The sequence below is a fragment of the Doryrhamphus excisus genome, linkage group LG21, assembly GCF_037039965.1.
Source record: "Doryrhamphus excisus strain RoL-2023G ecotype Guam linkage group LG21, RoL_Dexc_Guam_v1.1, whole genome shotgun sequence".
NCBI classification, from domain to species: domain Eukaryota; kingdom Metazoa; phylum Chordata; class Actinopteri; order Syngnathiformes; family Syngnathidae; genus Doryrhamphus; species Doryrhamphus excisus.
This window is the reverse complement of record NC_136377.1, coordinates 12,846,483-12,860,957: the sequence shown is the minus strand read 5'-3', so window position 1 is coordinate 12,860,957 and position 14,475 is coordinate 12,846,483. Positions and strand designations below refer to the sequence as shown.

The 14,475-nt window shown below is 40.6% G+C and overlaps 1 protein-coding gene across 1 annotated transcript; it reads right to left on the bottom strand.

The window, feature by feature from the left end:
- Positions 1–435: 435 nt before the first annotated feature.
- chrne (cholinergic receptor, nicotinic, epsilon) lies at positions 436–11,330 on the bottom strand. The gene is made up of 12 exons (XM_078787564.1): positions 11,170–11,330; positions 5,843–5,976; positions 5,634–5,678; positions 5,445–5,554; positions 5,210–5,365; positions 5,034–5,134; positions 3,999–4,199; positions 3,618–3,732; positions 3,381–3,495; positions 1,380–1,587; positions 1,176–1,309; positions 436–1,102 (listed from the first exon to the last, which is right to left on the bottom strand). Exons 1-12 carry the CDS (start codon positions 11,237–11,239, stop codon positions 935–937), a joined length of 1,557 nt encoding a protein of 518 aa, XP_078643690.1. The 5' UTR covers positions 11,240–11,330; the 3' UTR covers positions 436–934.
- Between the last annotated feature and the right edge of the window lie 3,145 nt (positions 11,331–14,475).

Here is a 14,475-nt window from a genome sequence, read left to right as displayed (position 1 = left end):
ACTGAAGAAACTTTCAAGAGAAAGTTAGTTGTACCAATCATCATATCATCTTATTTATAACGGTTTACCAATATCTGGTCACTTTATTTAACTACAGTATGCTGCTGTATTTTTGCAATGCAGTACATTTTTAGTAATTTGTAGTTCCTATCATGGCCAGATGGGGGCAGCCAATACCTGGTTCGGAAATGAGGCATGGGTACTTTCAATGTTAGTGAACAAGCTTGTATGCTCTCCATTTTGTTGCATTTTTCTGGTTTCACTCTCAAGTTCAGTCTGAACAGTACAGAAAAATAAATCGTTTCTCTAGGATTTCAAATTGGGGGTCATGAAAACATTTAGCACTCCATACAGAGTTGCCCAAAAAAAGACTCAAACCCAGATCATGAGTGTGTCTTCTCCCGAGAGGGAGAAACATAAGAATAATGTTACTAAGTCAAAAACTGTTTATTAAAAAAAGCAATGCATGAAGACATGAAAACAACAAGCCCTTGGTGGCGTCTACCTCAAAACAAGACATCTTGAAAAATAAGTCATCATGAGAAGAACAAGGCTATGATGAACTGGTTCAAATGATATAACCATATTCCTCATATAAGACATAGTATATGCAGGAAAATTCAATCGGACGTGTTTTGCAATGTTTAGAGTCACTAAAAGCCCACACAAACAGGGCAAGTTTATTATACAAAGCCGACAAAAATTCTCCCTTGCGTTAATACATAGATTTCTAGTAAGGATGTTGTACCTCATACTCATCCTTGAAGTATGAATTACTTTCATTCACACCACAAATATCTCTGCTGCTGTACAGACTCAATTCAACCCAGATGGGGATCTGCGCGGGAGTCAGAGATCACACACCGTGTGAAGTACAGTAAACCTTGGGGAGGTCTTAGCCTCAAAAGTTTTCAGTTCTTTTTCTTTTTTTTCTTCAATTTGGGGTGTAGGTTTTGCTCTCCCCTGGAAATGGCCACTCGGGCGCCCTGTTGAAGTGTCCTGTAAGGAAGATCCCCACTGTGCCAATGATGAAGAGGAGAATGGCAGCCCAGAAACACACCTTGTCAATCATCTTCCCAATCAGCACCCAGCTTTCTATTTCCTTTATTGGGAATGAGGGTAGGATGAATATGAAAGTGTGGGAAAACACTGACATGTGTACAAATAACACTTACAGATCCGGTATTGTTTTGTTGTTTTGTTGTCTCAGCAATGAAGTTGCAGGCATCCACACATTGCTTTATCTCGGGTGCAGCTTGGGCTAAACTCTTGTAAAGATTGGCGGTAGTGTTGGCATCAACGCCATCCACTGGAGAGAACACCAGCATTTAGATAAATATTACGACAACCTGGATTGTGTGGGTATCTACACATCTCACCGTTCGGTTGCATCAGACCATGCTTCTCTTTTTGCTTGTCAAACATCATCTCACTGCGAGGCTGTTTGAGTACGTACTCCTCTGCTCTCTGCATGAGACCGAAGGAGTCCCGCCTTCGATCTCTCATGCCGTTCATCTCTGATGTTACCTCGTTGTCGTCCACCAATGGGGACATGCCGAGGAAACGGGGTACCATCTCTAAAAAGAGCTGAATGGGAGGAAGTGGGGTAAAGGTTACAGGGAGACTTCAGGTTCTGAGTTTTAGAGGCGATCCATGTGAAAACTGCAAAGTATTTTATGGTTTCAGCCTCTCATCCACAAGGAAGTGGTCTTCTGGATGCGCTGAAATTAATTCATTCATTTTGTACTGCTTATCCTGATGGGGGTCGCGGGCGTGCTGGAGCCTATCCCAGCTGTCTTCGGGCGAGAGGCGGGGTACACCCTGGACTGGTCGCCAGCCAATCACAGGGCACATATAGACAAACAACCATTCACACTCACATTCATACCTATGGACAATTTGGAGTCGCCAATTAACCTAGCATGTTTTTGGAACGTGGGAGGAAACCGTACCCGGCATGCACGGGGAGAACAAGCAAACTTCAAACTCCACACAGACATGGCCAAGGGTGGAATCGAACTCGGGTCTCCAAGCTGTGTGGCCTCTGCGCTAACCACTTGCCGGGGGGGGGGGATAATAATTGTTGACTTTTTTTTTTTAAACATTAAATAATTAAAATAATCAGGATTTCCTGTTGACTAGCTACAGTAGAGTCTCGTTATATCGATATTCTCGGGAGTCGGAAAAAATACCGATATAACCGGACTATCCATATATCCGATCCTGCGCCGAACTGCATTAAAAGTGGGCGGATCTTTGATATGGCATGTAATTTTCTCCTTGAGTTCATGGATTGCGTATCTAGCATGCTTTTGTACTACAATAAATTTTGTACTACAGTAAATAAAAATAAACTTACGCTGTAGTTATTACCGGTTACCGGGACATAATTCACCCCGGAACTATCGATAGGGAAGGTGTTGCCACCCGGAGGGGTAGGCGCGAGGGACGGGTGTTTTCCGCTGTGTGTGCTGCACTCTGGCGGTGGAAGTGTGAAAAATAAAGTTGACTGGAAGCAGCCGTTCGCCGTGTTCTTTTTTGGTATTGAAATCCTTAAGCAAAGATTGATTTAAGCTGCTTTTGTATCGATATAAGCAGACCAAATTGGCTGGCGGGAGATAAAAAGGGCATCGTAGTAACCGGATTATCATAATAACCGGGTATCGTACTAACGGAACTAATTATATCATAAAAGACTAGAAATTTGCCGGGAAATGAAAATAGTATCGTAATAAGTAGTAATTCGTTTTAACCGATATCGATATAACGAGACTTTACTGTATTTAGTTCCCTGTGTGGAAGTGGGAGTGAACAATTGACAGAAGCAACAATCATTGATATAGATCAGACCAGTTGAAAATCTCCAAGAATTTACATTTTACATTGTTGGCTCTGAAGGAGGTTCTAAGTAGAGTGTCAAAATGCTAAAAGAAGAAATATTAGAATTAAAATGAAATAGGCCGTTCCTCAGTTGATCAAAAGTTTAAAACCACAGTTGTTAAAACCCCAAATCTTGGCAAAAATGGGGATTCAATGTCATTTTCTATCAGGCATTCACACTGGTATGATGTATTGATGCAGGAAAAAAGCCTTTTTACTTTGTCTGCCTCTTGCAACGCACCACTGCTGCTGAAATTGGACGCAGTAACGCAGTCATTTTGACGGTTATCGAACAACAAAAACATCACGTGATAGACCCGCATTAAATGTCACCGATCCTGAAGCAAAGAATTCGCTTGGCTGTGTGTTAAGACACAGGACGATCCTTGACCCAAATCAAAGACAAAGCAAGATTTTGACTTTTATGGTTGTGGTCTTCGTTTTGTGTCCAAAATGTAAATTCTTTCCATAAACAGTCCATAGTGGGTGCACTGACTTACATGCTTGACATTATGGGACATGGTATGAGTGCTGGGGCTGCGCAGAGAGAAGTTCAACACCACAATCTGATTGGTAGCAATGAGGGTGGTAACGCACATAACAAAGATGATGTACCTGAGGACCACATGAGAGAAGATCACACAAAGAAAAAGGCAGTGGAAACTTTAGGACACAATGCTGCATTTAAAAGGTCACTTGAAGCCTGATGACTGCGACAAGACCACATGCTGACTCACTTGCCGAGGAGAGGGACCGACAGCGACGTCTCTGGGACCTTCTGAGCAATTAAAAAGAGAAAGACAGTCTGGGCCAGCAAGACGGAGATGGACACCGTCAATTTTTGACCTCCGGCTGTGAAGTGGACGAGAGACATCATATGAAACGAAAAGACGCTGTAAAGTGGCATTTTAGCAAGGACTGCTTTTGAGCAGCTCAATGAATTAAATACTAAAATAATCATTGCATTTATTAAAAAAATAAAAATACCATATGAATTAAATAGGATTATTGTCTTCATGTCATAACAAAGAGGAAACATCCATATAAAATTACCCCATTGAAAAGATTAACAATGGCTATAATATAAGTTATAGGCAATAAATAATGGCCTTGCTGACCTTGAGCTGGTAAGAAGTATGCTAATACGACCAGTGAAGATATGAGGGAACAGGGCAGGATGATATTGATGACATAGAAGAGGGGCTTCCTCTGGATAATCAGGTTGAACATGATCTCCTGATACTCCAGGTCATCGGGGGAATATCGCGGGTTGATCATTTTCCTGGCTGGACGATGGACGATGGCCCACTCACCGTTCTCTATGAGTTAAAAACTATAGTAAGCAAACAGAGAACATTGTGGCAACAGTTGGGGTTAGTTTACATATGTACACTCTACATTTGCATGAATGTCATTGTCTCTTGTTCTTAGTACTGGTAGGTCCAATGAGTGCTGTTACGTAGTGATTTTTAATGCTGCCCTCTCACCTGCAGTCAACTATGATAACTAACGAGACGTTAATCGAGCCAACATGTCTTATGTTGTCTTAAACTCAGGAGAAGACAACAGGAGTAAGAATTAACCACTAGTATGTTTTTGGAATGTCGGAGGAAACCGGAGTACCCGGAGAAAACCCACGCATGCACCACGGGGAGAACATGCAAACTCCACACAGAGACGCCCAACGTAGATTCAAATATATCGATCTCCTGACTGTGTGGCCAACATGCAAACCACTTACCACTGTGCGGCCCATGAATTAACAAGTTAAACTCATTCATTCATTCATTTTCTACCGCTTACCCTTACGGGGGTCGCAGGGGTGCTGGAGCCTATCCCAGCTGTCTTCGGGCGAGAGGCGGGGTACACCCTGGACTGGTCGCCAGCCAATCACAGGGCACATATAGACAAACAACCATTCACACTCACATTCATACCTATGGACAATTTGGAGTCACCAATTAACCTAGCATGTTTTTGGAATGTGGGAGGAAACCGGAGTACCTGGAGAAAATCCACGCATGCATGGGTAAAACATGCAAACTCCACACAGAGATGTCCGAGGGTGGAATTGAACTTGGGTCTCCTAGCTGTGAGGCCAAATTCTATTTTGTATTTTTACATATAGCTGACAAAGGATGAAAGCTCTTTACCGGTGAAAGCCTCAGGGTCAATGTCCACCCATTGGATTGTCTCGCCTGTTTCTCCAACAGCCAAGATGAGGTCTACTTCATTGGCACTGTATGTCTGCGATCTGGGACAAAATAGCATAAAATCATATATATCATCACATATATCATTTACATTTGTATGATTAATTATTGCTTACCTGAAAGCGAGTGTGCAGTTTTGATAATCAAAAGGGAAGTAGGTGATCTCTATGGCACACGTGCTGCGATAGATAGCTGGAGGAAGCCAATATATCCAACCATTGGAGGAGATCAATACATTAGCATAGTAAGCCACATCGAACTTGCCATCAATGCTGCAAGGATGAAGGAGGAAGAGTTAAAGACCCCGAGACCCAAAGTGTGAGTAAGAGAAAGTGAGGATTTCACTCTTACTTGTTTTCAAGCACGATGTCAGGGAGCCAGACGGTTTTGCAGGGGACACGGATGATATCGATGCCATAGTAATCTGATGTATTCCAGGCTAGACGATAATCAGACCATTGCTGTCGATGATATTTGAGAAATGAATAACTTGAGCCAATGGGGTCGTGGAAATAATTTTTTTATGCAGACAACACTCACTATTTCAATCCACACATTGGTCGTAAGAGTCTCTTCTTTTTCGTTCTGTAGTACAAAGTTAAGAAAGACATTCAGGATGAATCCCTACGAAAATGACTTTGAATGGGTTCTCATTTTAATTGTTATCACATACTGTGTGTTCCAAAAAGTGCTAAGCCCTTGAGGCTATTTGTTCAGTGGAGCAACAGATATGAGTGTCCCTGTCTCACCAGAGAGATAAGGTTGGTGAGGGTCAGCTTGATCTGAACCTCCAGTTTGTCCTCAGGATGAACCACGGGGCGAATGTTCTTGTTATAGCCTTTGAACAAGTTTTGTATCAGCTGTGTCTCTTCATTACATTGAACTACGAGCAGAAAAAGACAAGGACAGGGAATGAGTTCATGTGCAAATGTGTTCGAGTGCATAGGTTCCCAAAGTGGGATACGCGTACAAATTGTCATAGGGGATCTGTGAATAAAAATAAAACACAGCAGCAGACAGTGCAGAAGAAAGAAGACAGAACACAAAGTTGCGGCTTTTCACAGCGTCATGAACAAAAGACATCATATGATGCTATCTCTGACGCACCGAAAAAAAAAGGCTTCACTACACGTGTTAAAAGAAAACTTGGAGCTTTGTCAACGGTCCTGTCCGTCAGCTACAGATGTGGGAGCTGTAAATTTCATTGTGTCGTTTTTCAGTTTAATAGGTTAACCCAGGGGTGGGCAAACTACGGCCCGGGGGCCACATCCGGCCCACCAAATGTTTGAATACGGCCCGCCCAATCTTTCCAAAGTATTTCATTTAAACTCAACATACAACCTGGCATCATGGCCTGAGCCAACCTTTTGATGGTTTTATCAATTTCGTTTTTTGACATGGTCTGTTGTTTACAAAGTGCTCCTGAAAAAAGGGACATAAGCACATAATAATAATTATTATTATTATTATTAGATTATTATAATTATTATCAGAACTATTATGATTATTATAATTATTATATTGATGCTAATTATTATATTAATTATATATAATATTATTGTTATATTTGCATATTTTACATAATAATAATATAATAATTATTATTTTAATTTTATTGTAATTATTATAATATTTTATTATTTTTTAAATATTTAAATATAAATATAAAATAATAAATAATAATAGCAGATTGCATGACAATTTTACAGATACAATAATACCAGGTGGACTGTTACATGTAAAATATATAGTCTGCCCCCCCGTAAATTTTGTCATATCAATGCGGCCCGCGAGTCAAAAAGTTTGCCCACCCCTGGGTTAACCTAACACTGCACGGTGAACAGGCCACACAGCTAGGAGACTCGGGTTCGATTCCCCCCTCGTGTACCCCGCTTCTCACCCGAAGACAGCTCGGATAGGCTCCAGTATGCCTGTGACTCTGGTGAGGATAAGAGGAATAGAAAATGTGTGGATGGATGTTAACCTAACACGATAGCGATGATGTTCATGGCTTGCCCCCCCCCCCCAAAATCAACATTTTAGAAGTGAAAACGCCACCAGTAAGAACACAAGGCAAAATACAGGAAAGTGCTAACATAGTTAGTTAGTATCCAATTGATTTTCCAGCCATTTCTGCAGATTAAAGTCCATCAAAACTAAGAGTTTGGGGATGAAACAAGTATGATCACTCATCTCACATTCTTTGCTCAGTCATTGGGTTTTATCTACTGAGAAATTGCTCCACTATTACTCACGCTGAAGGAATTTGCAGACTATTAAAAAAAAAAAGAGAACTCTTATGTCCCAGCAGTGTCAAAGCAACGCACACAGCTGGAAGAAAAGATAAGTTTCTGGGATACAGTTTATACCTGTAAGCAAAGATAAAGACCACAGTGACACTGCCATTGCTGTCAAAGCAGCTGGCTCCAAATGGGTTTGTATTATTTTAATGGCATGCCGTTCTGGTTCACATTTGGGTCGAGGTAAACTTATGACATTGCACAGCTGTGGATCTTTGGCACAATGATCTTATGTCATCATACTTACTTTAATACTACTTTTTCCCACGTCCCATAACAACAAAACCATTTATGGCTCATAGATTTCTGGAGCTGAAATAAAACGTCTAGGAGGCTACGATCAATAGGATCAAGAGGATTACTGATTTCTTTTTTTTCTGGTCAGCCACTTGTTGCTAGGCAGAATTTGTGTGGAACAATTGTCCAATAAAAAAACTACAATACTGTTGTCTTGGCAAAATTAGGGAAGTTATGAGTGTACAGTAAAGTCTCGTTATATCGATATCGGTTATAACGAATTACTACTTATTACGATACTATTTTCATTTCCCGGCAAATTTCTAGTCTTTTATGATATAATTAGTTCCGTTAGTACGATTCTTGGTTATTATGATAATCCGGTTACTAGGATGCCCTTTTCATCTCCCGCCAGCCAATTTGGTCTGCTTATATCGATACAAAAGCAGCTTAAATCAATCTTTGCTTAAGGATTTCAATACCAAAAAAGAACACGGTGAACCGCTGCTTCCAGTCAACTTTATTTTTCACACTTCCACCACCAGAGTGCAGCACACACACCGATTCCCGCACTTCCTGGTTCACAGGTCATGCTCAACCCGCCCCACATAGCTGGCCAAACACATGCCTGTATAGAATCTATACACACGAGAGAAACCACGAACGCAGTTGGTTCTTCTGTTGCAGGCATGTGTTTGGCCAGCTATGTGGGGCGGGAATCGGTGTGTGTGCTGTGCTCTGGTGGTGGAAGTGTGAAAAATAAAGTTGACTGGAAGCAGCCGTTCACCGTGTTCTTTTTTGGTATTGAAATCCTTAAGCAAAAATTGATTTAAGCTGCTTGACATTGTTCTATACTATAGAACAATGTCGAGTGCATTATTGCCCACTTTTAATGCAGTTCGGCGCAGGATCGGATATATGGATAGTCCGGTTATATCGGTATTTTTTCCGACTCCCGAGAATATCGATATAACGAGACTTTACTGTATTAATTAATACACATTATATGCTTTGCTATTTGTTGTTTAGGTTATGACATTATCAAACTGTCATTGATGTTGTCATTTTCAGGTAGCAAAATATTCATATCTGCATAACACCGTTTTTATGTGATGTCAGTTCAATGTCATGTAAACAGACCCTTAATGACAATGAGCATCATTCAGTCTTCATCAGTCACAATGTAACACTTCTCAGCCACAAATAGTCCAAACTTCATGACACACCAAGGGAGAGAAAGGCAGAGGTTATTTCCGACCCCTTGCCTCTTCCCTCACAGCTGTCACTATGCTTAGCTCCGATTACACCACAGATGGGACACTCAAAACCGAACTGTGAAGTGTCAACCTCAGGTGATCTGCAATAATCATCACTATACCACTACAATATGGCCATCGTTATTCATGAATCGTTATTCCTTATATTGTCTGTCAGTGACGAATTCATTATGCTAATCGTGGTCTTTCAATGTGTCTGGAGAGACTCATTGAAAGACCCACGCGTTCCGAAAAACACAAGCACAACTACTGTAGCAACAGAATACTCTATCTGTAATATTTTAATGGAGACCATTAGCTAATCATGGGACTTTTTAAACATATGAGAACACAAAGGGACTTCAGTGTAACTTTCTGGTTTATCTTTCTGTGAGGATCCTTTGTTTAGTCTGGTCTGGTTTGGTTATACAGTAAGGTGACCAACCGTCCTCTTTTCCCAGGTTCTGTTCTATTAGAAAGTGATGATATGTCCCTGTTTACATTGTTTTTCATTGGACCATTAAGTGGACTGGCATTAAGGCACTGAGAGGCTGCCTTGTCAGAGGAGTTATTTCTTGAATTCAATACTATTTTTTTCAACCTCTTTATCAAAGTGCTGACACTTGCAGCTTTGTTTGGCTCTGCCGTGGGTTATTTTACAGCTGTGATCAACAGAAAAGCAAAAACTTGTGGCGTATGTGTTAGTTTGCAAAGAACTACAGAGTCAACCGATGATGACATACAGTAAAGTCTCGTTATATCGATAGTCGAGAGTCGGAAGAAATATCGATATAACCGGACTGTCGATATATCCGATCCTGCGCCGAACTGCATTAAAAGTGGGCAATAATGCACTTATTGCCCAGCAGCATGCCTGTTGCAGGTATGTTGAAGAACCAAATGCGTTCGTGGTTTCTCTCGTGTGTGTATAGAATCTATACACACGAGAGAAACCACGAACGCCAGCATGTACATATGAAAAACAGTGATTATTGCAAGCGATAAAAAGATATCTGAATACAACACAATATACATGTATTTGTACCCTTTTGTCTTCGTTGGAATAGGTGTGTATGCTATGTCAGTTGGTTCTTCTGTTGCAGGCATGTGTTTGGCCAGCTATGTGGGGCGGGTTGAGCATGACCTGTGAACCAGGAAGTGCGGGAATCGTTGTGTGTGCTGCGCTCTGGTGGTGGAGGTGTGAAAAATAAAGTTGACTGGAAGCAGCCGTTCGCCGTGTTCTTTTTTGGTATTGAAATCCTTAAGCAAAGATTGATTTAAGCTGCTTTTGTATCGATATAAGCAGACCAAATTGGCTGGCGGGAGATGAAAAGGGCATCGTAGTAACCGGATTATCATAATAACCGGGTATCGTACTAACGGAACTAATTATATCATAAAAGACTAGAAATTTGCCGGGAAATGAAAATAGTATCGTAATAAGCAGTAATTCGTTATAACCGACATCGATATAACGAGACTTTACTGTAGATGGAGTCCACTACCGGTTCCCATTAGCAAGCTAATAGGACACCAAGAACATAGTTGTATTAACAACATAACAGGACACATGACATATTATACACTAACTCGATAATTTACTCAAACCAAGGCAAAAACGTTAACTGGGGTGTACACTAACCAAGGTTCCATTGTATAATCATTTTTTTTATCTTTACAGAGGAGGTATACAGTATGTTAAATGTTGTGAAATTATAAGACATCTTTGAGTAAATGTATTAAATGCATGTATTATTAAAAGCTCCAAATCCATGCAGCTGTGAACATACCACCAATGATATTACTTTGCAGAGTAATTTTGTGTCCGGTTTGTGTGTTATCTTGTTAGTTAGCGACTTGGACGCAAGTATTCAACTGACATGATTGTTATTATGTAGTTTTCCTTTTGCATCTGCCTCATTGGATGCATGCATTGCCAACAGTGTACAACCATGTTTGTTTACACGTCACATCAGTACTGCAGGGCCGTTGGTAGTGCACTGGTTCACATAGCTGACCTTTACGCAGCTGGCGTGAGATGAATTGCTTCTCAGTACGCCATTCACAATATTCCTGTGACTGACAGGAGACCAGTCCAGATATAGTCTGTCTTCTGTCTTCTGGTATAAGGAGAATAAAAATCGAATCATTTACTTTCAAATCTACTCTACTGTTCTCTGTAGGACCGTCAGTGGAGTTACCATTCCTCATAAAATCTTATACTGTCTCCATGTCACAGACAACAATAAATAGATAAGAGGGTGTGCCAAACATATTACTTACCTTGAACCATAACTGTCCCAAGAAGAGTCACAATTCCGCAAAATAGCCTCCAACTGCATGCCGCCATCATGTTCAGGGGCCTCCTGGCTGTAGTCAACTATATTGGAACATACAGTGAGACAGGGGAGAGGGAGAGAGGAAGAGTAAAGACGAGGGGGAAGAGCCCTAAATCCCACCGCCACCAAAACCTCTGACTGTGCCCGACCCGGCTGTTGCTATCTGTGGCTTCAGATTACGCAGCAGCTGTGGGGCTACTAAACCAGGATGTCAAGTCACAGTCCCGTCACCCACAATAATAATCATTACCATCATTAGACACCAACTATATGGGGTGATGCCAATGTTCTGTAACTCCAATATACACTCATAATAAATATAATTTATACTAATATTTTTGCTCCGATCGTTTATAAGCTGAACTGAAAGATCAGAAACTTTTTTCTGTGTACACAGTAGGTGTAGACCTGTGCCGAAATCTGTGTTAGTGAGCACTTCTCCTTTGATAATTGCATGATTATTGCAAAGGTGTGCCTTAGACTGGCCACAATAAAAGGCCACGGGTGTGTGTGTGGGGGAGGGGGGGGGGTGCAGTCAGTTGCCTCATGCAGAGCAACACATCTTCGCCTAGAGTTGGATTGTGGAATGTGGGTCAACTGGATATTGGCAGGAACCTGAGCACGCTGTCATACGTATATGCCAAGCCAGTCAGAGCATCTCAAACATGCTCAATGCAAATTATGTGTGGCTGAAATTATGGTCATTGTGGCTGACATTTGCAGGAGTTTATAACTGCAATGGATCAGACTGAGGGGTGTTACCAAAGTGGTCAAAATATTAGAAAACCCCGACATCATGATATCAAGCAAATATATATTGCGAACAAGCATTGGTGGAGCCAGAAATGTTTCATTGGGGTGGCCAAGGTGAGTCCATTACTCACATAGAGGTGGCAGTAGTTGATACCTGAAATGTTGAGGTGGCCAGAGACGGACCAAGGGTGGCCACAGCCACTATTGCCCACCTCGTAGCTCCGCCACTGGGCACAAGTGTGGACTCCATGCCGCATGCCTGCTGATGTGGTAAGATGAACATGCTACGTATCCAATGTATAAATATAACAGAAGAGCCTTGTGACTGCTGTGGGTCTCTGGTAGGAGTCAGTGTCTGCAGACCACAGGGCTGAGGGGTTAGAAGGCTATAAGGCAGACAATAGTCATAAAACCTGGAGCCACAGCCTTAGCTCTTCATCAAGGTGTGTCACGTGAGAAACGGTCGACATGATCAACAACATTTCAAACAGAAGTTCTGCTCAACTTGCTACCAATTCAAAAGAACTTAAAAGAACACTACGGAGACTTTACAAGTTCAAATCCGGGGACTAAACTTGCCATTATAATTAGTGCTGTGAGTAATATAAGTAGAGTTGCTCTGCGGTGACAAGGGCAAGAGACTGATTTTGGGAATGTGCCATGTGAGTTGCACAGTATGTGATGTACTTCTAAATATACAGTTTGTGAAACAGAGATGAGCTTCCTTAAGGTAACTGGAGCCTCCACAAGGCAGATTACATGTCTCACAGGAACAGGGACAGAAGAAAGGTTGCATCTGTCCAAGAGTGTGATCACTTTGACACCAAAGTGAATCATCAGTGAAAGTTTAGTACTGTGTTTACTAAGAGTGTGATTCTAGCTGCTTTGATTCTGTCAACATTAGCTACCATGACATCTTCTTTCGTCCCCAGGATGATATTGTATATTGTATTACAGGATATCGTAGTATTGTGTACACTTTGGTATCGTATGTGTGTGTCCAAGATGGCTGAATAAACAATTCTAGGAGTAATATCTGTCCACATTTATTCAAAGTACCAAAGGGTAGAATGCAACCGTTTTTACGGTAACCTAAACAGTGTATGAGAACCGTGGCAAATTTTCCAGGGTGGAATTCCTATTGTTCTTGCTTATGAGTGGTATTGTATTTTTGTTGATGTGTCTTCTATGAACTGTAGAGAGTGATACCTTCACTTCTGCCCTCTGCAGGTTGTTGCTGATGTCAGTAACAGTTATTTTAGTGTCTTTCTACAGCTCCCACAATGGTTCTCTTTTCCTTGGTCTACCTGTTCAATATCTGTTACAAATTACACCCTTGGTTTCTTTCTTCTTCACAACTTTTCAAATGGTTGTACTGAATATGACCAATGTTGGTTCAATGGTTATGATTGATCTTCCATTTTTTTTCTCATATTCACTATTGTTTTCCTACCATTGACAGCTCACGTTTTCACATCTAAACTTATCCTACCTACAGTATCCTGATTAATTAAATAAATAAATAATATAAATAAATAATTATTTGATATGTTCTGATGTTGTAGCAGATTGTATGATATTTGTACAGATAAAATAAGACAAATAATTCCAGGTGGACAGTCAGATTTATAGGTGTAAAATAGTGTGTGTGTGTGTGGTAAATTATATATTATTATTGGGGTTATGAATGTCAAAGCACCATATTAATAATTTATTGTAACCTCATCATTTCAGAAAAAATAAATAAATTATAGATTTCTTTAAGGATGCCATCTGGCCCTCATCTCGTAATTGAGGACCCCTGCTCTTGTTTCTCCTGAATCTTAATTTGATGTCCAAACATTCCTATTATTTTACTGGCATGGAAGATCTTGAGAACCTGAAAACCTCCACCAACTTGAACATTATAAATGCTCACAAAATGTAATTTTTACTTTGTAGGTGGAATGCTGATGGTTATATCAAATGTGTTCCAAACTTTGTCCAGCTCGGGCCACATACCAAAAAAAATCACATACATTAAAAATGCTAAAAACCAATTCAATTTAAGTCCATATGTGCTAAACTGAGGCGCACTTTGGTCTATTCAGTTGGAATTAGGGTGTTTTTGGCGTCATCTGGTGTTGGTTAAAAATAGTAACCAATAACAGGAAGTGTGAACCAGGAAGTCCTCTTTTCTGCATGCATGACAGAATGAGGATCTCAATCTTCTCCATTATTTGTTTGAAGTCCGCAATGCGGCTTCAACCCATCGGTTTTTTCTTTTGTTCACAGTTATATTTACACGTTTATGTCATAATTTTGATGTGTGATAATTAGTTTTGGGGAATATACAGTAAATATGAAGGTATTTAGCATTTTAAATATTTATTGTTTATATTTATGCCTTTTTTTAATTTTACAACAAGTACAAAAAGCTGCCTGTTCCTGGGCAGTTGCAATAATGGAAAATGGTCATGTTAACTGGATATATAGCTGAAGATCACGTTGCCTGCAA